The sequence below is a fragment of the Oncorhynchus mykiss genome, chromosome 6 (assembly GCF_057628025.1).
Source record: "Oncorhynchus mykiss isolate SJ-2025 chromosome 6, ASM5762802v1, whole genome shotgun sequence".
Lineage (NCBI taxonomy): Eukaryota > Metazoa > Chordata > Actinopteri > Salmoniformes > Salmonidae > Oncorhynchus > Oncorhynchus mykiss.
The window spans coordinates 34,788,005-34,812,809 of record NC_143027.1 but is presented as its reverse complement, the minus strand read 5'-3'; the positions used below and the strand labels follow the sequence as shown (position 1 = coordinate 34,812,809).

The following is a 24,805-nucleotide window of genomic DNA, read 5'->3' as shown; positions in this document are numbered from 1 at the left end:
GCAGTTATCTGTGTCCTCTTATGCTGAGCATGAGGTAAATGTTGGGTTCAGTGGAATGTTAATGGTTTGGAACATCTGTTCTGCATTGTGAAGATTGTCATTAAGAGACTCTCGGAGTGCTGGTGGCGCTGCAGTTCAAAAGACAGGAGGACTACATTACCATATGCTGTCCTCTCTATCTTTCCTGCTCTGGTGTTGGAAATGTTCTCGTTTAAGTTCTCTCTCCCTCTCTACTTTTGATTTTCCTTTATATGCTATAGTTTTGTGTCTGGGCAAGTGTTATCCTTATAACAGGTATGAAGGTAAGACCCAGATGCAGACAACATCTAATTAAAAATGGTTTAATAATCCAACAAGGGCAGGCAAAAGACAGGTCAAGGCAGGGAGGGGTCTGTAAACCAGAGGTGGGGCAACGGTACCGGACAGCAGGCAGGCTCAGGGTAGGCAGAGGTCAGTAATCCAGAGGTGGGGCAAAGGTACAGGTCGGCAGGCAGGCTCAGTGTCAGGCACAGTGGTCAGGCAAGCAGGCGGGCTCATTTTCAGGACAGGCAAGGGGAGGGCGAGAAAAAGAGAGACTGGGAAAAGCAGGAGCTGGGGCAAAAACGCTGGTTGACTTGCCAGTTCGTCTTGTTTGTCAACAGAAGAACAGAGAACACGGGTATAAATACACAGGGGATAATGGGGAAGATTGTCTCCACCCCACTCCAGGTGTCGCCAATCACAAAGACGGGTGAAACAGATCAGGGTGTGACACCTTAGGTTGGAATTGTTTTCCAATAACCTGGAAGAATTCATTCTGGTAGTCGTTGCTGATGATGCAGCCACTATTTTCCTTCCTTGAGTATTGAGTCAGTCACAGTTGAGTGTCACTGCATTGTTCAGGCCCGTAGTCAGTCAATACTTTTTGCAGTGATGGACGTTTTTCTCCAGGGTTACATGCTTTTACCACCTATTTTTATGTATTACCACTTTTTCACAGACAGACACTATTCAACCACAATCCAGTGCCAGTGTTACTGTGTGTCACAGGAAACTCTCTAGGGACACTCATATTTATGGGCCATTCCCACACCGACACATTTATCAGGCCTGTTTTCACCCACTTCAGCAGAAAATAATGGCCTGTGGAACCTAATTGCTGCATCAAGCAAACACCCTCCTCCGTAAAAAGATAAACAAGGAGGCAGCTATAACAGCTAGCAGGAAATCTTGCAGATACAGATGTTTTCTCTGTCTGAACTACTAAACAATCCTCTAGACTAGGCTTGACTCTGTCCTCTCTCTGCTGTCTCCTCTCTAGGTGTGGCAGTGCGGTGGGAGCATGGAGGTGCTGCCCTGCGCCAGAGTGGCACACATCGAGCGGACAAAGAAGCCGTACAACAATGACATTGACTACTACGCCAAGAGGAATGCCCTGCGGGCCGCCGAGGTCTGGATGGACGAGTACAAGTCCCACGTCTACATGGCCTGGAACATCCCTATGAATGTGAGCGTAGCCATAGTCTGACAGCGCCGGACCTATGGAGAAACATACGGCCAAGGTCAAGGCTATCATCTATTGATGATATAAATAGAATGACATTCTATGACAAAACAGGGCTTATTTCTATTGAGTGTAATGGAGGTGGTTCTATGAACCAAGCTCATGAGAAACCTTGCCTAAGACCTGAAGACTTGTGTTAGCTCATACCAAAGCTTTAGCTCAGCAGGGTAACACAGTATTATGGCGCACAGGAGACCGAGTTCGAACACAGATGGTCACACGAGTCTGTCTGCTCTTTTACTCATCCATCCATCCATCCATCCATCCTCACCACTTGTTCATTCAGACCAGCATCCTGTTCTGTGCCGGGCAGGGCCCCTCTAGAGAGACTATGCCTCAATAGAAATTCAGAATTCAGATTTCATCCCACTCAACCTTCAGAGCTGCTCAGTGAGATCTGAACGACGACGTCTGGCTCTGGGTGGTGGAGCTGAGAGCTGAAACCAAATGAATGAGGGGGCCTTTCATTTAATCAGAGTCCGCTTTCATACACATCAGTTTAGACGTAATTGCTTTCAAGAGCCATTGAGATTGGAAAATAATCATTTTCAATAATAAAAAAAAAAAGAGCTTAATGCAGAACACTAATTTCTGTACTGCAAATTATCTGTGTGTCACAGGGGGCGGGTGACAATGCTTTATTAAAACACAGCCTGGTAGAAATGGTATGTTTTTCAAAACATTATTGTCAGTAGAAACAATCTTTGGATTGTGTTTCACTCAAACAAGGCCTCCTGCACAGGAGCACATTAAGGTAACAATCCTAGGGAGGCCAATGCCTCTGTAAATGTGGCAGAAAGCTAAGAAGGGAGAGGTACAATGGATGCATGCAGGAGGAGCAGCCTACTGATTGAAGGCCTCCGACAGTAACTAAGACAGCACCCTATAGACAAACTAGCTCATTGCATAACATTCTTTATGTAATTACAATCCCAGTGGCATGGTGCTTTTGCCTCTATGTCCCATGGCACAGAAGTTATTTTATGTACTGTACAAAACATATAATGTTATAACTAATCCATCTCCCATTCCCTCCACCACACACACAGAATAATTGGTTATTGGTTACTCTGCTAGTGAGGGCAGGGTCTATGATTCACTATGGTTACCACCATCTGGTAGTCCAAATAACGTCTCCCAAATGGAATGCATCTGTTAGCCTAATGTTACAGCTAGTTAGAAAGACAGAGGACAATGGCATTATTCTCAGATATTAAAATATGGTTGATGCCTGTGGAAAGGGGAGATTTTTAAAGTCAGTGTGCCTCTTAATGAGGCAGTGTATGTCTGCTGCAGAGGCCAGGGCACAGTGCAGAGCAGTTATTAAGCAGCCACCTCCATGCACAACACCGGCCGGCACGGCGGGGCCGTGAGGACTCATAATTAAGCAGCTGATTAGAATTTGCACAGCATACATGTCTAATGAAAGAACAATGAGGGTCCCACATGACAGGCCACCATCCATCCATCTCTAAACCAAATCCACCATTCCTCTCTCAGCTTCTCCTTTTCTTTTCCTTTTTTCTACCCTTCCTCCCTCCAGCAGTCTTTCCAGGCCTCCAGTTTTCTATTCAAACCACAAACAAGTGTAGTCACATGTTGCTTAGCTAAGTAGATAATAAGTAATAGCCTCCTGGATAAATGTTAAATGTGATTTATTTTCCTGTTGCTACCAGAACCCTGGGGTTGACTATGGGGACGTGTCTGAGCGGGTAGCCCTGAGGAAGAGGCTGCAGTGTCGGAGCTTCCGCTGGTACCTGGAAAATGTCTACCCAGAGATGCGCATCTACAACAACACAATCACATATGGGGAGGTGAGACATTCACTGTTCACTATTCACTATCAACGAAAGCGATACAAAAACAAAAGTGGAGTGGAATACCTATACTATATGTAGTGGAATACCGGATTACATTTTCACTATCAATGACACAATAAAAAACTAATATTTGAGTGGAATAGCTGCAGCCTACTGTGTGTTTGAAGACACGTTCTACAAAAAAAAAACACATTTCAAATGAGTTAATTTGCAAACCCACAAATTCTTGAAATCTTCCCTTCAGTCTTTTGTTGAATTATTTGGCACGTACTTGTCTCTTGCAGTGATTGCAGGGTGTGCTTTGTTTTTTGTCTCTGTATTTGCATATAAGAGCTTCCATATAAGAAGCAGTGTTTTCTTTAATGTCACATACAGTACTACACAAGCTATGTTTACATAATGTACACTCAATCAATCTACCATTGACATTATATTTCACCGCTTCTGCACTTCTGCAAAGATTACATGTTGAAGGAAATACATTCATTTACAGGGAGTCATCGAAAGGTATCATGCTTCCACAGAAACGCTGTGCAGCTACAAAATTTAATGCAATTTCGCCCGTAATGAGTTTTAATTACACACTTATTAGCTTTCGATGCCAACTTGATTGTTTGGGCTCGGCTGCACAACCCTGCACAGCGGAAAAGATTATGACAGGATGAGAAATTGAGCGCAAGAAGTCAGACAGCCAATTCAGAATCATTGTAAAATAAAAAGACTTTTACTTATTGATTTCGACATCAGAGTCGGGGGAGAAAATCAATAAGCTTTTCAAGTTTATGGTCGGCATATATCAGAATTAAAATAGGCCGTAACTTCATCATGCAGCACAATGTTGGCGGCCCTGGCCCCATGAATGCTGCTAGCCCTGCTTCTTGCAAATGGATTCAAGTCTTGGAACAGTTACCTTGTGTTGCCACACCGCAGCAGCTGAACCACAGCTGCACCCCCTGCACTGACCAGACCAGCGGCCCAGTACATCACTGGGACCATGCTCCCATCCATCCAGGACATCTACTCGAAAACGGTGCCTGAGGAAGGCCCGCAGCATCATCAAGGACCCCACACACCTCAGCCACGAGCTGTTCACTCCCTTACTGTCGAGCAGACGTTATCGGACCATGAGGTCGGATACCAACAGGCTCAGAGACAGTTTCTATCTACAAGCCATCAGACTGCAATAGTCAATACTGCACAATTTAAACATTTGTCGTCCCCCCCCCCCCGATCCCCCCTTCCCCAAAACACGTGTCAACACATGACTATAAATTCTGCCTTCCTGTATTATACTTACGCTAAAATGTTTATTCTGTTCTACTGAGCCATTTACTTTATAGTTGTATTTATTCTTGTGTTTTATTACTTCTTATTGTTGTTGCATTGTCGAGAAGGAAACGGCAAGTAAGCATTTGGTTGGACAGTGTATACCATGTGTATCGAATACATACGACTAATAAAACTTGAAACTTTAACCAGACAGCACAACACAACATGATAGATATCTTCATGTAACAGTATTGTTTCTGTCCCTCTCCTCACCGCAACCTGAGCTTGAATCAAGGATCCTCTGAATACATCAGCAACTGCTGCCTACAAAGCATTGTTAGCTATCGCTTCACAAAAGCTGCAGCAGGGAAACAACTACTTTCAAGGTCTCAGAGAGAGTGGTCCCTGATTAAAACGCTATTAGCACGCACTGCAAACTAGCTCGCCATTTCACACCAGTTACATTCACAAGGTGGAAATAAAGTGATACACATTCAATCACATAGTCTTAAAACCACATTAATCCACACTACCATCTGGACTAGGAGGAGTCTAAGAGATTAGAGAGGTTTATTTTGCTTACATGATCTTAGATTAAGCCAATTAGTCCCGAGACCCCAGCAAAAATTGGCTTTTCATATATCTGACATTAATTGAGTTGCATGTTCAGCCCTTATATTTAGCCTCACTATGAAGGGAGGCTAAATATAATTAGAACACAAAACAACACAAAACATGTATTTATTTATTTTATATTTAACCATTATTTCACTTCTTTGTGAACAGGGGCAGTATTGAGTAGCTTGGATGAATAAGGTGCCCAGAGTAAACTGCCTGCTACTCAGGCCCAGAAGCTAAGATATGCATATTATTAGTAGATTTGGATAGAAAATACTCTGAAACGTCTAAAACTGTATGAATGATGTCTGTGAATATAACATAACTCATATGGCAGGCGAAAACCTGAGAAAAATCCAACCTGGAAGTGGGAAATCTGAGGTTTGTAGTTTCTCAAGTGATTGCCTATCCAATATACAGTGTCTATGGGGTGATATTGCACTTCCTAAGGCTTCCACTAGATGTCAAGTCTTTAGAACATTGTTTCAGGCTTCTACTATGAAAGGGGAGAGAATAAAAGCTGTTTGAATGAGGGGTCTGGCTAAAAGCCATGAGCAAAGTCTCGCCTGCGGCCGTGAGCGCGAGCTCCGTTCCTTTTAATTTCTAAAGAGAAAGGAATTGTCTGGTTGGAATATTATTGAAGATTTATGGATAAAAACATCCTAAAGATTGATTCTATACATTGTTTGACATGTTTCTACGAACTGCAATAGAAAGTTTTGACTTTTCATCTGGTCTTAGTGCCCGCGTCTGCTTTTTGGATTACTGGACTAAACGCCCAAACAAAAGGAGGTATTTGGACATAAATGTGAACTTTATCGAACAAAACAAACATTTATTGTCTAACATGGAGACCTGTGAGTGTCATCAGATGAATATCAAAGGTAAGTGAATAATTTTAACGCTATTTCTGTCTTTTGTGACACCTCTCCTTCTTTGGAATATGGCTGTATGGTTTTCTGTGGCTTGGCGCTGACCTAACATAATCGCAAGGTGTGCTTTAGCCGTAAAACCTTTTTGAAATCAGACACTGTGGCTGGATTAACAAGAAGTTTATCTTTAAAACGGTGGATAATACTTGTATGTTTGAGGAATTTTAATTATGAGATTTCTGTTCTTTTGAATTTGGCGCCCTGCAATCTCACTGGCTGTTGTTGACGCTTGCGTCCCACATATCCCAGCGAAGTTTTAACTAGGCAAGTCAGTTAAGAACAATTCTTATTTACAATGACGGCCTACCCCGTGCCAAAGTTGGACGACGCTGGGCCAATTGTGCTCCACCCTATGAGACTCCCAATCATGGCCGGATGTGATACTGCGCAACTTGGGAGCATTCATGAATTTTATTGACAGATGTCAATAAAAAAAATAAGGTCTGCCAAAGCAAAAACCTGATAAAAATGGATTTGCTTGCTCACTGGGAAATGAATATACAACTATTCAGTGACAACTGTGTGGAGTTTGGAGTTTGTGACAGCAATTATGTGAGCTTATTAGAGTATTATTGACACTATGTCCTGGGATTTCCAATGATCTTCTATGTAGAAGAACTCCTTACGTTCTAATGCTTGTCAGTGTCATAGACATGTCACGTGCTTATTCATGAGTCTCAGCTTTTTATAGATAGCTTTTACTAGCTCAAACTATTAAGACTCTACATATGTTTTTGTAAAAAAGACCCGACTCCGGGTTCCCTCTGGTTCTGCCCTTGTCTCACAAACACAGAATAATGGTTGGTACAGTATATACGGATGCAGAAGAAATAGACAAATACAATGGTCCAGAACAAATCCCAGAAGTCTGTAGCTGTTTTAAAGGGGTCCAAAACATCCCGGTGTTACGGTGGGACTCATTGGGTTCAAATGGAATCTTTCATCACTGTAGTGTGTACATTCTTACTTTATGAGATGTGAGATGATAAACTGCCGTTTCTTGTTACTAATATTTACAAAAATATATATTTTTACAGTATATTCTGGACAAGAGGTTCTAAAAATTTTAGAAAATAGGTTCGATAAGACTGTTATGACAACAGTTTTGTGTGTATACCATTAATTCCCTTCTGAAAATAATAAATGCTAACTTTGCACAGACACATGCACTTAGTACATCTTTCCCTGAATCTAAGCATAGCCTGATTTCCATCTTCATGTTTGTATATCTGTGTTGTTTGGTGTGTTGCAGGTCAGGAACCGTACAGTGTTTTTTGTATGGTGTGTTGCAGTTCAGGAACAGTAAAGTATCTGTCATGTTTGTATTGCAGATCAGGAACAGTAAAGTGTATGCATTGTTTGGTGTGTTGCTGGCCAGGAACAGTAAAGTATCTGTTATTTGGTGTGTTGCAGGTCAGGAACAGTAAAGTGTCTATGTTGTTTTGTGTGTTGCCTGCCAGGAACAGTAAAGTGTCTGTTTTTTGGTGTGATGCCGGTCAGGACCAGAAAAGTATCTGTGTTGTTTGTTATGTTGCAGGTCAGGAACATTAAGTGTCTGTTTTCTATGGTCTGGTGCAGGTCAGGAACAGTAAATTATCTGTTGGTTGGTGTGTTGCAAGTCAGGAATGATAAAGTTGATGTGGTGATTGGTGTGTTGCAGGTCAGGAACAGTATGTTGTTTCGTGTGTTGCATGTCAGGAATAGTAAAGTGCCTGTGTTTTTTAGTGTGTTGCAGGTCAGGAACAGTAAAGTGTCTGTTTTTTTGGTGTGTTGCAGGTCAGGAACAGTAAAGTATCTGTAGTTTGGTGTGCTGCAGGTCAGGAACAATAATGTGTATGTGTTGTTTGGTGTTTTACAGGTCAGGAACAGTAAAGTGTCTATTGTTTGGTTTGTTACAGTTTAGGAGCAGGAAATAGTCTGTTGTTTGGTGTGTTGCAGGTCAGGATCAGTAAAGTGTCTGTGTTGTTTGGTGTGTTGCAGGTCAGGAACAGTAACGTGTCTGTGTTTGGTGTGTTGCAGGTCAGGAACACTAAAGTGTCTGTTGTTTTGTGTGCTGCAGGTCAGGAAGAGCAAAGTATATGTGATGTTTGGTGTGTTGCAGGTCAGGAACAGTAAAGTGTCTGGGTTGTTTGGTGTGTTGCAGGTCAGGAACACTAAAGTGTCTGTTGTTTGGTGTGATCCAGATACAGTACATTTTAGGTGCTGTTTTTGTGCTGCGGGTTAGGAACTGTAAAGTGTCGGAGTTTGTTGTGTTACAGGTCAGGAAGAGTGAAGTGTCTGTTGTTTTTTGTGCTGCAGGTCAGGAACAATAATGTGTATGTGTTGTTTGGTATTTACAGGTCAGGAACAGGAAAGTGTCTGTTGTTTGGTGTGTTGCAGGTCAGGATCAGTAAAGTGTCTGTGTTTGGTGTGTTGCAGGTCAGGAACACTAAAGTGTCTGTTGTTTGGTGTGATGCATATCATGAAGAGTACATTTTAGGTGCTGTTTTTTGTGTTGCAGTTTAGGAACTGTAAATTGTCTATGTTGTTTTGTGTGTTGCAGGTCAGGAACAGTAGAGTGCCTGCTGTTTTGTGTGCTGCAGTTCAGGAAGAGTAAAGTACAGTGGGGCAAAAAAGTATTTAGTCAGCCACCAATTGTGCAAGTTCTCCCACTTAAAAAGATGAGAGAGGCCTGTAATTTTCATCATAGGTACACTTCAACTATGACAGACAAAATGAGAAGAAAAAAATCCAGAAAAGCACATTGTAGGATTTTTAATGCATTTATTTGCAAATTATGGTGGAAAATAAGTATTTGGTCAATAACAAAAGTTTATCTCAATACTTTGTTATATACCCTTTGTTGGCAATGACAGAGGTCAAACGTTTTCTGTAAGTCTTCACAAGGTTTTCACACACTGTTGCTGGTATTTTGGCCCATTCCCCCATGCAGATCTCCTCTAGAGCAGTGATGTTTTGGGGCTGTTGCTGGGCAACACAGACTTTCAACTCCCTCCAAAGATTTTCTATGGGGTTGAGATCTGGAGACTGGCTAGGCCACTCCAGGACCTTGAAATGCTTCTTACGAAGCCACTCCTTCATTGCCTGGGCGGTGTGTTGTCATGCTGAAAGACCCAGCCACGTTTCATCTTCAATGCCCTTGCTGATGGAAGGAGGTTTTCACTCAAAATCTCGCGATATATGGCCCCATTCATTCTTTCCTTTACACGGATCAGTCATCCTGGTCCCTTTGCAGAAAAACAGCCCCAAAGCATGATGTTTCCACCCCCATGCTTCACAGTAGGTATGGTGTTCTTTGGGTGCAACTCAGCATTCTTTGTCCTCCAAACACGACGAGTTGAGTTTTTACCAAAAAGTTATATTTTGGTTTCATCTGACCATATGACATTCTCCCAATCTTCTTCTGGATCATCCAAATGCTCTCTAGCAAACTTCAGATGGGCCTGGACATGTACTGACACATCTGGCACTGCAGGATTTGAGTCCCTGGCGGGGTGAGATCTTGCGTGGAGCCCCAGATCGAGGGAGATTATCAGTGGTCTTGTATGTCTTCCATTTCCTACTAATTACTCCCACAGTTGATTTCTTCAAACCAAGCTGCTTACCTATTGCAGATTCTACAATTGTGTTTCTGGTGTCCTTTGACAGCTCTTTGGTCTTGGCCATAGTGGAGTTTGGAGTGTGACAGTTTGAGGTTGTGGACATGTGTCTTTTATACTGATAACAAGTGCCATTAATACAGGTAACGAGCCTTTTAAAGAAGAAGTTACAGGTCTGTGAGAGCCAGAAATCTTGCTTGTTTGTAGGTGACCAAATATTTATTTTCCACCATAATTTGCAAATAAATTCATAAAAAATCCTACAATGTGATTTTCTGGATTTTTTTTCTCATCTTGTCTGTCATAGTGGAAGTGTACCTATGATGAAAATTACAGGCCTCTCATCTTTTTAAATGGGAGAACTTGCACAATTGGTGGCTGACTAAATACTTTTTTTGCCCCACTGTATATGTTGTGTTTGGTATGTTACAGGTCAGGAACAGTAAAGTGTCTGTGTTGTTTGGTGTGTTGCAGGTCAGGAACAGTAAAGTGTCTATTGTTAGGTGTGTTGCAGGTCAGGAACAGTAAAGTGTCTATGCTTTTTGGTGTGTTGCAGGTCAGGAACAGTAAGGCCAGTGGCTACTGTCTGGACCAGGGATCAGAGGACGATGACAAAGCCATTCTCTACCCCTGCCACGGGATGTCCTCACAGGTTAGCAGATTTCACTCTCTTTTGTATATATTATATTATATTATGTATATATTATATTTACAAATCATATAAAGACTGTTTACATTTTCGGTTGGTTGAACATGAAGGTACCTTCTTTCTTCACAAAATAATTTAAGCATTATTCTTACAGTAAGCAGTGTATTGCCTTGGTATAACACTTATCTCAATATTGACAGCCAAGCAAAATCTACAAATCACTTTTCATTTTGGGGAAATAAGCTCAGAATTGTGAATATATTTAGAATATAATGAACAAAAATAGAAACGCAACATGTAAAATGTTGATCCCATGTTTCATGAGCTGAAATAAAAGATCCCAGAAATGTTCCATATGCACAATAAGCTTATTTCTGTGGACAAAATTGTTTACATCCTTGTTAGTGAGCATTTTTCCTTGGCCAAGATAATCCATCCACCTGACAGGTGTGGCATATCAAGAAGCTGATTAAAAAGCATGATCATTACACTGGGGACAATATAAGGCCAGTTCTGTCACACAACACAATGCCACAGATGTCTCAAGTTTTGAGGGAGAGTGCAATTGGCATGCTGACTGCAGCAATGCCCACCAGAGCAGTTGCCAGAGAATGTAATGTTAATTGCTTTACCATAAGCTGCTTCCAATGTGGTTTTAGAGTATTTGGCAGTATGTCCAAATGGCCTCACAACTGCAAACCACTTGTAACCATGCCAGCACAGGACCTCTACATCCAGGTTCTTCACCTGCAGGATCATCTGAGACCAACCACCTGGACAGCTGATGATACTGAGAAGTATTTCTGTCTGTAATAAAGCCCTTTGGTGGGGATAAAATAATTCTGATTGGCGGGGCCTGGATGGGCCTGGCTCCCAAGTGAGTGGGCCTATGCCCTCCCAGGACCACCCATGGCTGCACCCTTGCCAGGTTCTTCACCTGCAGCCTCATCTGAGACCAGCCACCTGGACAGCTGATGAAACTGAGGAATATTTCTGTCTGTAATAAATCCCTTTTTTGTGTGGATGAACTCATTCTGATTGGCTGGGCCTGGGTGGGCCTGGCTCCCAAGTGGGAGGGGCCTATGCTCTCCTGGGAACACCCATTTGCTGCACCCCTGCCCAGTCATGTGAAATCGATAGATTAAGGCCTAATAAATAAAAAAAAACATATATTGACTTTGTTCCTTATATGAACTGTAACTCAGTCAAATCGTTGAAATTGTTGAATGTTGGGTTTATAATTTTGTTCAGTAAAATTCATAATTCGATTGATTTTTTTCTTTCCCATTTGTTTATTCTAATATTTTAATCAATGTCCTCCCTGGTAGTTCCATTATAGAATATTCACTAGGTGCTGACCTGTGAGTGTGAGGGCAAAAGGGTCTTTGCAACTATTTTTGTGTGCCTGCAATCATGCAAATATTATTCATGGCTGATTTTTTTCCCCCTCTGGATGCGGAGTGACATGTTTATTATCAGTCGCATGCTGAATATAAAATAGTTGCAGTATTGGCTGGCTCTTTTCCCCTTCCCTCCTCCGGAGAGAGCTCAGTGCGGTCCAGTAAAGCTACACTGAGTCTTTAATCCGACCCTCAGGGGAAATAAACAAATGGAAATGAATGTTATGTCATTGTATCATTAGATTACAAAGCTACTACACAGGATCCAATTCCAATTTTAGAGTCGTTTTGATTTTACTGAACTTTTCCTATTATGTGTAAAAAATGTAATTGTGCGGAATAAATCTTTATTAGTCTCTCTGTTTCCCTCATGCCTCTTGTAAGGAGGTTTAAAACCAAGATGACAATGGCTCAACTTGTCCATTTGGGCTAATCCTGATATAGGGCATGGCAGAGGATGGGGATTCCAGGGCCAGGGTCGCCCCACTCAACCCACCTGGCTCATCCCAGCAGGAATACCTGATTTGTGTGGTGTACATGGAGCAGTGGATGATGTTTGTTGCACTCTGTTTGAACCATTTATGCTAAGAGGCTTTTTAAGACCCCAGCATAGGGATCTGTAGTAGTCAGGGGCTGCGTCCAAATGGCATAGGATGTCATTCTCATACAGAATAGGGTGCCATTGTGGACGCAAGCAGGGTGTTTCACATCACACGCTGGTCTCCTGCTGTTGCTCAACCCCCATGTGTTCTGTCCAATGATTCTGTACTGTATGGTCGGCTTGCCTAGGAGAATATAACACAATAGAGATGGTAGGAGAAAACCCAAAGAAAAACCAACCGGATTTCTTTTTTTTGAGAGCCCATGCTCTTAAAATGGAAAGTATAGTGGCATACTGAATTCTAACTCCCAGGATGCAATTCCTATGGCTTCCACAGGGTGTCAGAAGTCTATGTTCAAGGCTTCAGGCTTGTAACTTCCAAAACAAATAAGAAATATCAGTTTTAGTACAGGGACACAGTCTTGGAAATTCATATATTTGCTCGCAATGAAGACAGAAACGCAAATGCTAAAATCGGTTTCCTATTGAACATACTTATTTTCGTAAGAAATATTATAGTTTGATTACATTTTAGGCTGAGGAGTGAATAGAAATGTATTTTGACTTGGCACCAACTAAACAGACTTTTTGGGATATAATGAAGGATTTTATCTAACAAAACGACACTACATTTTATAGCTGTGACCCTTTGGATGACAAATCAGAGGAAGATTTTCAAAAAGTAAGTGAATATTTAATAGTTATTTGTGAATTTATGAAACCTGTGCCAGTGGAAAAATATGTATGGCACCGTCCTCAAACAATCTCATGGTATGCTTTCGCTATAATGGCTACTGTAAATCAGAAAGTGCAGTTAGATTTAAGAAGAATTTAAGCTTTCAACTGATATAAGAAACTTATGTACCTAAATGTTTAATATCCATAATTTTTATGATTATTTATTTGAATTGCGTGCCCTCCAGTTTCACTGGAAGTTGTCCCACTAGCGGGACCCCTAGCCCTAAGGGGATTTATTAAGGGAAATTTCAACACTTTTCAACCTCATTGTTACGGTTTTCTCTGACGAGGAGGTGTAGCAAGGATCGGACCAAAATGTGGCGTAGTTGGTGTTCATGTTCTTTAATAAAGGAAAAACTCAAACATGAACATAATACAAAACAATAAACGTGTGAAAACCTAAACAGTCTATCTGGTGACAACAAACACAAAGACAGGAACAATCACCCACGAAACACTCAAAGAATATGGCTGCCTAAATATGGTTCCCAATCAGAGACAACGATAAACACCTGCCTCTGATTGAAAACCACTCCAGACAGCCACAGACTTACCTAGAAAACCCTAAGCCACAAACCCAATACCTAACAAAAACCCCAAGACAAAACACACCACATAAATAAACCCATGTCACACCCTGGCCTGACCAAAATAATAAAGAAAACACAGAATACTAAGAGACCAGGGCGTGACACTCATTTCATTATCACCAGCACAATACCAGTGTCAACATATGTGAAAACAGCACATTTCTAAGTTTTGTAGAAAAAAATATTTAAAGTTGAAAGTTCTACTCAATGTAGTGCTGAGCGATTAACTAAAATGTCAGTTACAGTTGAAGTCAGAAGTTTACATAAACCTTAGCCAAATGCATTTAAACTCAGTTTTTGACAATTCTTTACATTTAATCCTAATAAAAATTCCCTGTCTTAGGTCAGTTAGGATCACCACTTTATTTTAAGAATGTGAAATATAGTAGAGTGATAGTAGAGTGATTTATTTCAGCTTTTGTTTCTTTCATCACATTCCCAGTGGGTCAGAAGTTTACATACACTCAATTAGTATTTGTTAGCATTGCCTTTAAATTGTTTAACTTGGGTCAAACGTTTCAGGTAGCCTTCCACAAGCTTCCAACAAGAAGCTGGGTGAATTTTGACCCATTCCTCCTGACAGACATGGTGTAACTGAGTCAGGTTTGTAGGCCTCCTTGCTCGCACATGCTTTTTCAGTTCTGCCCACAAAGTGTCTATAGGATTGAGGTCTGGGCTTTGTGATGGCCCCTCCAATACCTTGACTTTGTTGTCCTTAAGCCATTTTTCCACAACTTTGGAAGTATGCTTGGGGTCATTGTCCATTTGGAAGACCCATTTGCGACCAAGCTTTAACCTGATTGATGTCTTGAGAGGTTGCTTCAATATATCCACATACTTTCCCTATCTCATGATGCCATCTATTTTGTTAAGTGGACCAGACCCTCCTGCAGCAAGCACCCCTACAACATGATGCTGCCACCCCCTTGCTTCACAGTTGGGAAGTTCTTTGGCTTGCAAGCCTCCCCCTTTTTCCTCCAAACATAACGATGGTCATTATAGCCAAACGGTAACATTTTTGTTTCATCAGAACTGAGGACATTTCTCCAAAACGTATGTGCAGTTGCAAACCGTAGTCTGGCTTTTTTATGGCGGTTTTGGAGCAGTGGCTCCTTCCTAGCTGAGTGGCCTTTCACAGGTTATGTCGATATAGGACTTGTTTTACTATGAATATATACTGTAGATACTTTTGTACCTGTTTCCTCCAGCATCTTCACAAGGTCCTTTGCTGTTGTTCTGGGATTGATTTGCACTTTTCGCACCAAAGTACGTTCATCTCTAGGAGACAGAATGCGTCTCCTTCCTGAGCGGTATGACATCTGTGTGGTCTCATGGTGTTTATACTTGCGTACTATTGTTTGTACAGATGAACGTGGTACCTTCAGGCGTTTGGAAATTGCTCCCAAGGATGAACCACACTTGCGTAGGTCAACAATTTTTTCTCTGGGGTCTTGGCTGATTTCTTTTGATTTTCCCATGATGTCAAGCAAAGAGGCACCAAGTTTGAAGGTAGGCCTTAAAATACATCCACAGATACACCTCCAATTGACTCAAATGATGTCAATTAGTCTATCAGAAGCTTCTAAAGCCATGACATAATTTTCCAAGCTGTTTAAAGGCACAGTCAACTTAGTGTTTGCAAACTTCTGACCCACTGGAGTTGTGATACAGTGAATTATAAGTGAAATAACTTTTTGGAGTGGTTAAAAACAAGTTTTAATGACTCCAACCAATGACTCCAAGTGTATGTAAACTAACGACTTTAACTGTATTTTTTATTTATTAAACAACTAATTTACCATTTTCAGTTTAATTGAATTCCATTTGGAATTCTTATGTGAGCGCAATGTGCAGTTTCTCTAGAGATGAATTTAGATCAAGCCCAAACTGTGCGATGTAGTAGGGAGTTGAGAGAAGAGACAGAAGAACGCACAATCTAGAGGGATATAGAGTAGTTGTTTCGTGAGCTATCTATCTGAAAGTACATTATCTAAGTGATTGATAGTTGGTATTCAGCAGTCATAAAAATATATACTATTTACATTGAAAAGCTACTAATGCAGTATAATTGTTCGGAGAGCATAGTCAGCAGCTTTATAGAAATGGGATGATAGGCCTCAAACTAATGTAATTGTACAGTGGAGTACAGTACAGCAATCTCAGAGTGGCACATTGCAGAGCTGTCGCTCCGTGGTAGACCGAGGTGCGGAGGGGGGGATTTCCATAGCAATAAGTCTCACTCTGAAATACTTCCTGCTATACAACAACACACATACATCATATTTACTGTACTGTACCACAGCCTAGTGTTAATGAGCCAATTAGGAAACTCATGATTAGCCTGACCCAAAGAGACTCCCACCCAAACTTTACTGCGCCAAGTAATTGAGCATCAGGCTCTAATGTTTTGAGAACAGGTTGATTGGCTTGGCATAATACTTTCCTTATGGTGGCAAATGATTTGTTATAGTCAGATTTTAATTGCGTTAGGAAATAAAGGCATCCACTCCTTAACACTGTAAACACATTTTAACAGGGATTATAATGCTGGACTGTCTACAGTTCTCATTTCCACTACTGATGAATCCGTTTATCACGCCAGTTGCTACACATTTACACAACCCCTAAACACCAGGATGGAAAGTCAGTTGGAGGACATTTGAAAGAAGAAAAAAGAAGAGTGAAATGAATGAATGACAAATTAAATCACATAATCATTTAAGATGTATTCGTCTTGCTGCCAGGAAGGAATCCATGTTCAAACAGGGTTATAGTGATTAAAACCGTATGGAAAACGGCTACCACTTTGTGATACAGATAGAGCTGTGTCGTTCATGAAATTTTGTCAGACGGTAACTGTCAAGCAAATAACTGCCGGTCTCATGGTAATTGACCATAAATTAACATAAATACGTTTAGCTTCTCCAGGCTTCCACGCATTGCATACAAGCCAGTGATGCAGACCTTTGAAACATCTACATTTGAAAAAGTTGAGTAAATAAATGTAATATAGCCTACACCATCACAATAAATCCATTATTATAGGCAGGTCTAAAGAAACATAATGATATGAAGAAAATGTGGATTATTTCAGAAGAACAGAATAGCATATTCTGCCACAGGGTGTATAAGTTATAAGTTATATAAGTTGTCCTTATGTCAGACCCAGATCTGGCTATGCCATATGGCTGTGGGCTACACTAGTTCATTTAGCAGATAAGATTTGCTTATAATTCCTGGGGCATTATTTTATATTATTATATGGTAAGAAGTAAACAATTGAATGTAGCTGAATAAAATAGAAAGGATATTTTCCCCAAACGATTTCTGAGGGAGTGTGCACATGCAGCTGTTCTTTAACAAAGTGATCATTTGAAACAGGTCCTCCTACATTGCCTTCAGAACGTATTCATACCCCTTGAATTATTCCACATTTTGTTGAGTTACAGCCTGAATTCAAAATGGATTAAATATATTATTTTCTCACCCATCTACACACAACACCCATTATGGCGAAGTGTGTTTCGAAATGTTTGCAAATTTATTGAAAATGAAATACCGAAATATCTAATTTACATAAGTATTCACACCCTGTGGCAATACATGATAGAATCACCTTTGGCGGCGATTACAGCTATGAGTCTTTTCTGAATAAATCTCGAAAAGCTTTGCACACCTGGGTTGTGTCGTGGAAATTTATACTGAGAGAGACTTTGTCATTTCTTCAAACAATCATCTTTATTTAATAGTGATTAATTATTGCAATAACGAAGCTGGTCAACAGCACACTCTGAAGTGCATGTTGCAGAGAGCTTAACCGATAATGAAAAAACAGAGCTCTTATATAGGAGACCTAAAAATGCTTAGTGAGGGCTGGTTCCACCCCTCCTGTGCTGACTTGGGAGCACCACAAGCCACCTTGGGTTCATCTCCTGGTTATCTGCATAGATGTTGTTTTACCCCCAACCTGGCTTAGTTTCCCAGATGCCAGGATGAAGATGAGACAATGAGGGATTGTTCTAAACTCTTCCAGGCTAACTCTGTCTCGGGTCACACACACCACATCTTGTCTATGGAATGCCAGCTGTAGATATTTATCACCAAGTCATTGCCAGCTCAAGCTATTTCTAGCAAAAACCCATTCCCTTGACCATACGCCCAGACTAACTGCAGGTAGCTAGAGTGGAAACCATCCCTTTACAGAAACACAGCATTAATAGAACAGAAATGTCTTCCTATTTGTTAACTATTAATTGTTAGTTGTTAATATCAAACAAATCAGGTAAATGCGTTATTTTTCTCTCACAGTTGTACAATATTTGCACATTATACAACACATGGGTCTAATCCTGGATGCTGATTGGTTAAAACCACATTCCAGCTGGTATCTATTCCACAATTTACAACCAGCTAAAACTATGATGTTGAAATGCCTATTTACTCTGTTCCATCTCACTGACCAATCCACTGTCTCATCAGCCCATGCAGACAATTTATAATCTTGATCTCCACTATAAAAGCATCTAGACATTATCTCCCATTTTTTTTAGACTAGCATTTGGTTGTCAACAGCGGAGATTTGTATAAACCTTACTGTCTGTCTTTCTGACATTTGTACATTGTTTCAGTACTGAAATTCGATCATCAGCTGTCCCATAGTAATGCACATGTCGGGAATTGGGTTGAGACAGACGGGCAGACCGCTTTTCTCAGCCAGTCGAAATCAAGAATCAGCTGGCATAATTTTTATGGATATATACAAACAAATGCCAATAGAAAACATGTCAAACTAAATTAATTGTAGATAATTATCAGTCATTCCAGCTTCAGTTTGAAGTGATTGTGATAGCTGTGTTGTTGGCTAACTTAGCTTCTCTGAACAGTGTCCTGACGAGCACATTTTCTATGTCAGGTGAAATCGCGCATCAGTAGCTCATTGTTATGGATGTATCCAAATAGATGTCACTAGAAAACAGCTTAAACAAATGCAAATGCAGCTACTTTGCTGTTATTCTGGCTGCGCCGTTTGATGTGACTGTAAGTTAGCCGTAGTTGGCTAGCTAGCAAGCAAGGGATCAGAATGTTTCAAACCAATATGGCAATAACACATTTAGAACGAACAACTGGGTCATGTCCATAGATACATAGCAATAACACTTAGTCTCGGGCCTAACAACACCCATGGCAATATATCCACCAATCACCAACTTCTCTGGGATAATCTCCTAATTATTATTTTTAATTTCTTCAATCTCTAACAAGTTGGTTGTTGATCATTTCTAGACAGCCACTTTTAAGCCATAGATTTTCAAGCCGTTTTAAGTCAAAACTGTAACTAGGCCGCACAGGAACATTCAATGTCATCTTGGTAAGCAATTCCAGTGTATATTTGGCCTGTGTTTTAGGTTATTGTCCTACTGAAAGGTGAATTTGTCTCCCAGTGTCTGTTGGAAAGCAGACTGAACCATGTTTTCCTCTAGGATTTTGCCTGTGCTTAGCTCTGTTCTGTTTCCTTTTATCCTAAAAAACCTTTGTCCTTGCTGATGACAAGGATACCCATAAAATTATGCAGCCATCAACCATAATTGAAAAATATGAAGAGTGGTACTCAGTGATGTGTTGTGTTGGATTTGCCCCAAACATAAAACTTTATATTCAGGGCATACTGTAAAGTTATTTTCTTTGCCACATTTTTTGCAGTTTTACTTTAGTGCCTTATTGCAAACAGGAATGCATTTTTAAAAAAAATATTTGTATTCTGTGCAGGCTTCCTTCTTTTCACTGTCATTTAGGTTAGTATTGTGAAGTAACTACAATGTTGTTGATCCATCCTCAGTTTTCTCCTATCACAGCCATGAAACTCTGTAACTGTTTTAAAGTCACCATTGGCCTCATGGTGAAATCCCTGAGCGGTTTCCTTCCTCTGTGGCAACTGAGTTGAGAATGACACCTGTATCTTTGTAGTGACTTGGTGTATTGATACACCATCCAATGTGTAATTAATAACTTTACCATGCTCAAAGGAATCTTCATTGTATGCTTTTTACATTTTTTGACCCATGTACTGTACCAATAGGTGCCCTTCTTTGCTAGCCATTGGAAAACCTCCCTAGCCTTTGTATTTGAAATTCACTGCTCGACTGAGGGACCTTACAGATAATTGTTTGTGTGGTACAGAAATGAGGTAGTCATTTTATTTAGGCTGACAATAACAAATGGGTTAAATATTTCATGTTTTATTAATTTGTAAATATGTCTAAAAACATGTGAAAAAAGTCCAAGGGTGTTCAAACTTTCTGAAGGCACTGTATGCTTAATTTATAACTGTATGAGGGATTTATGCAACTTTAGGATATATTAGAAATCAAAACATGTCGGCTAAGGTTTGAATCATAACTGAAGCTGCATGATGCGAGTCTGATGATGATTTGAAAAAAGTTGCATGAAACTTATCTGCTCTAGTCTACTAATTAGCCTACTAATATAAGTGTGGGAATTTGTTTTATTGAAAATGGCCCACAAAAAAACCATAGCATGCACTCGAATAGTGAATGGAGGAAGAGCTTCCGGTGGTTACAGTTTTTAATATGCCGGGTAGGTTACACCGGTTGTAAAGCGTATTCATGTGCTTACTTTTAACAATTGAACAATAAATATGCGGTATCACAAGAAAACTGGGATCCTCTTTTTAATAGTTGCAAGTCAAAACTGTTTTCACACGTGATTGCACATTGACTGGGTTTATAAAAATACATATTTCTGCACCTGCTGGGCATCATTCACAAGTGATAATATTCTCACCCATCAGAATATTCACAATGTAATCTCGTACTTAATAATAAATGTGTGAAATTAGTTTTGATTTACTGTAGAATGCGCAATTATTATGCAACTGTCAGAACCGGAGCAGGGGGAAAATAGACATGCACTTCAATAACTAATGGAGGACACTTTTCCCGCTGTTCTTTTTCATGCCAGCCAGGTAGGATACTCCGGTTGTAAAGTGAAGCAATATGCTTAATAGGCTATTAGTAGGCCTAGTTTATAGAAAGCTGATGGGATCCTCCTCTTTTTAATAGAGGCCATCAAAACTCTGTTTTCTCACGCAATTGCATAGCATAGGCAGTATACGTTGGGCTCATATGAACACATTTCATTCCATGCATCAACCAGCTATGAGGAGCAGGCTCTCGCTGCTCAACAGGTGATCCTATTCTGCTCAGACTCTTAATGCCAGGGCTCTGATTAAGTTTTTGATTTGATTTTCAACTATTTGCATTGATGTCAGAGTGATTAGAGGGACAAAAGAGTACCAATAGAGTACCAGGCCATTAGCGACTAGCCATTGGCAAGTTTGGTATGCTACTAATGACCATCAGCGGCATCAGAGCGCACTTTTGGAGAAGCCTAGGGGGTCTCAACTGTCAGGTGGAGTTTGACTGGTCATGATTCGTGACTGCCGGTGTGTTGGCAATATGGTCACTTTAACATCCCAAGACACAGAAAAATATGGATAGAGTTTAACTTCAAGGATCGACTTTACTCCTCCAGGATATACATTGTACACTTGTTTTCAGCATGAAAAAGATTTGAAAAGATGGTATTTGAAGTACATTCCCTTGGTATTTCAATAGAAATAGTGAAAAGGCAATTAGCCACAGGACCTTCACCAGACCCAAGGTAGTAAAAGTCTGGACAAGTAAGTGATGAACCTATTCCACATTTTTCATGTGTTCCAAATTGGTGTCTCTTTATGTGCAGCACTCTGCACAAAGAGCACTCTGTCACCTTCAGCCAGAGCTCCAGGACGGCCACTGTCCCCACATGAGCTGGCTTGTATATTGTTTATCCAGCTCTGAGTATATGGTTTAAGGGAGTGGTAACAGAAAGTATCAGCCTGCAGCAGCAGCCATTCATTCAGCTGCAAGGCTCACATAATGTCCATCTAAGCCGGGTCGTCAACAATATGGGTTCAAAAGCATTCCGTTATATTGATCGACCCCGACCTCCTCTTGTTCTGGTTCATACAGTTACCTCCGTAACAACACCCCCTTTTACCTGGATGACTGTGGAACAATGGGGAAGAGCAGAATATTGCGATGTTGGGCTGTATTGAAGACCCACCTATCTTTATCTACTCATTTCTGTGAGAGGATCAGTGTAATGAATAATGGATGCTATTTTTACTGTATCCTTAAGTAACAGATACGACACACAGACACACACACATTCTAGTACTGGATTGAATGACCAGGAATTATGTCTGGTTGAAAAGATCTTTAGCATTAATAAACTGTGCCTCTGTTCTGTATTATCATGTCCTAAGACAGTAACATAGATAATAGACTTAGCAGCATAAATATCTTAAGTCTGCATACAGCTAATGAATTGGCTCACTGAATTAGAGTTGGATGGTGAAAATACTTCCTGGTGCACTACTTACCAATTGTATTTGCAGCATTTACTCAAATGTACAGCATTTTGGATCCATGTTTCTTTTTGTTATAATCAAATTAACTGCCTGATGTTCATCTCTGTTTTTCAGCTTGCCCGTTACTCAACAGAGGGCCTGCTGCAGTTAGGACCCCTAGGGTCAACCACCTTCCTGCCCAATACAAAATGTCTCATTGACGACGGAAGAGGGCGCACGCCCAGCTTGAAAAAATGTGACTCTGTTTCGCGGGTTTCGCAGAGGCTGTGGGATTTTACACAGGTAAAATCAAAACACAAATGGATTCAAATACAATAATTGATCCATGTTTCTGGAAGAGCCTCTAGCTTCTTCAAATGAACTGAGTCATGTATTGCAAAAAAAAATGTATTGCAAAATAAATTGTTCTCTATGAGCTATGTGTTAAATGTTGTTGCTGCTGATAAAGGTCCCTCCATTGTAGAAGAGTATGCCAAATCCCACGTCCATTCAGTGCATTTGCATTCACAACTGTCACATGACCGAGTGTGCCTATATGGAGCGGGTAATAGTAACACTATTGGAACATAATACCTACCATCAGGAATATAGAGAGTGATTTGAGGATACAATGTGTTCTATTTCAATATCAGTGTTTTTGATAGGATCCTTTCGTGTCTTGTTTTGCAGAATGGTCCAATCATCAGCAGGGACACTGGACGGTGCCTGGAGGTGGAGATGTCCAAAGATGCCAACTTTGGCCTTCGACTGGTGGTGCAGAGGTGTTCTGGTCAAAAGTGGGTGATACGGAACTGGATAAAGCATCCGAGGCATTGAGGCAAGACATTACCTCTGAGAAAATTATGTAATTTCAGTCTTGGAAGACAAACCCATGGACAGACAGTCAGAGAGCATTTCATATGAGATAGCTATAGGCCCTGGGACTGATGAGATGAGTTCACAGTGTGTGGATTATTCTATGGACTGTGTGCACTGAGCCCTCCCCTTAGAGCAAAAAGCTTTCAACTGCTGAATCTTCAGAAGAATATGATCAATATACAGTATGTGTTCAGCTGAGCTGGGGGTCAAATGTGGAGACCATACCATAGGCTTACAGCGAGCTATATAGTACTGTTTGAAATACTCTACGTTTCTTACAGAACATACACCTACATGTACAAAATAATAATAAGACACTTGAATGAAACTCCCAATGTGGTTCAACACTGACAATGACAAGAATTGTGATTTTGATATAAAGCCAATCCCAGGAATCTTTGTAGATGAGGTTGGAGCGAGTCATTTTGTTGATTCGACTGAGCAGATCAAAATATGAAATTGCTTATCAGTCGCCATATCAATCTGTCATTACTTCAGGCTGTCATTTGGATAATTGCTTTGGACATTTCACAATCCTGATAAGAGATTTTTTTATATGACTCAAAAAGCTGTTCATCTTCCTGATGAACTTATAAGAATGCAAAGCAACTACTGTTCTCACAAATACAAAAGGATATTATTTTGTATTTTTCTTTTGACTGTATTGCTTGCCACTAATTATCAGAGCAATAGCGTGCCTTTTTACATCCTTATGCTTCATCTGACCAGGGAATGTCAATTCCACAAGCATGTACAAATTATGTTAAAGTCATTAATATATAAACCAATGTAAAGATGTCTAAATAATAGTAATATATTGTAAAATAGAAATTGGTATCAGTCCTCCAAGAAAAGTTAGGATAATAAAATGTTTTAATTAACTGCATTCATTTAAAAAAAATGCTATATTTTAAACCATTGTGTACAGAGCCAGGCAGTGTACATATTGGAACATTTCAGGATTTCTAAAGATTTTCCTTACCCACAATGATGTTCACTGCATGTTACATGGAAGCCAGGGCCTATTTTTTACAGATGTAAAGCCAGATGCGGGTGGTTGTTTGACTTTGACAGTGTAAGCCCACTTACCTGCCTTTGTTGTGTTTCCACTTACAGCCTCCTACTGGATAATGGCCTCGCAACTCTCTAATCGTTAAAACCCACCCACAGAATAACAGGTCTTCACAAAGTACTGAAAACGTTTCAATTTATTACGCTCAGCAAGAAACTCTTTTCCCACTGTATTTTCTGATGCCCGGCCAAAAAGTGAACAACTTTGAAGATAAATAACTCTCTCTAAACCTTTTTTGGTGCCTCTCATATTTTGTCTCTCATTTATTTATACTGAATGGTCAAAATATAGGTGCAAAGGGGATTGTGATTGCTATGACTCATGTGCCCATAACATTTTCTTTACAAAGGGATGATATTTTGAAAGCTGATGAATGTGACTTGCAAGAAATGTCATTGAATGTCATCTAGTGGATTAGCATTAAGCGGTTGAATATGAGACAATAGCTATTGTGCACCTCCTAGCGGAGACCAAAGTGGTTCGTCGGACAGGGTATGCATTACACGTTTCATTCTCGCTCACAGACAGATAGTGTGACAGTGAGTGATGAGCTGGGTGGCAGAGGGGTGGTAGAAAGGGGAGCGGTGTGGGGGTGAGAGGTGCAGGTGGACAAGGACACATAGCTCGCATGGGAAGGAGACCTGGTAGTTTCTCATTGTCATGCTGACAATAGTATTTTTATGCC

At 40.5% G+C, this 24,805-nt stretch overlaps 1 protein-coding gene across 2 annotated transcripts in view; it reads left to right on the top strand.

The window, feature by feature from the left end:
* Window positions 1-24,349, top strand: part of LOC110525838 (polypeptide N-acetylgalactosaminyltransferase 9) — an 87,227-nt gene extending 62,878 nt beyond the window's left edge. For both annotated transcript variants that reach the window (XM_021606290.3, XM_090237736.1), the window contains 5 exons: window positions 1,301-1,486; window positions 3,220-3,357; window positions 10,338-10,433; window positions 22,305-22,472; window positions 22,860-24,349. In XM_021606290.3, the coding sequence (XP_021461965.1) occupies window positions 1,301-1,486; window positions 3,220-3,357; window positions 10,338-10,433; window positions 22,305-22,472; window positions 22,860-23,006 (735 nt within the window). In that variant the 3' untranslated portion in view covers window positions 23,007-24,349. The remainder of the gene's footprint in view (window positions 1-1,300; window positions 1,487-3,219; window positions 3,358-10,337; window positions 10,434-22,304; window positions 22,473-22,859) is intronic.
* The last annotated feature ends 456 nt before the right edge of the window (window positions 24,350-24,805 follow it).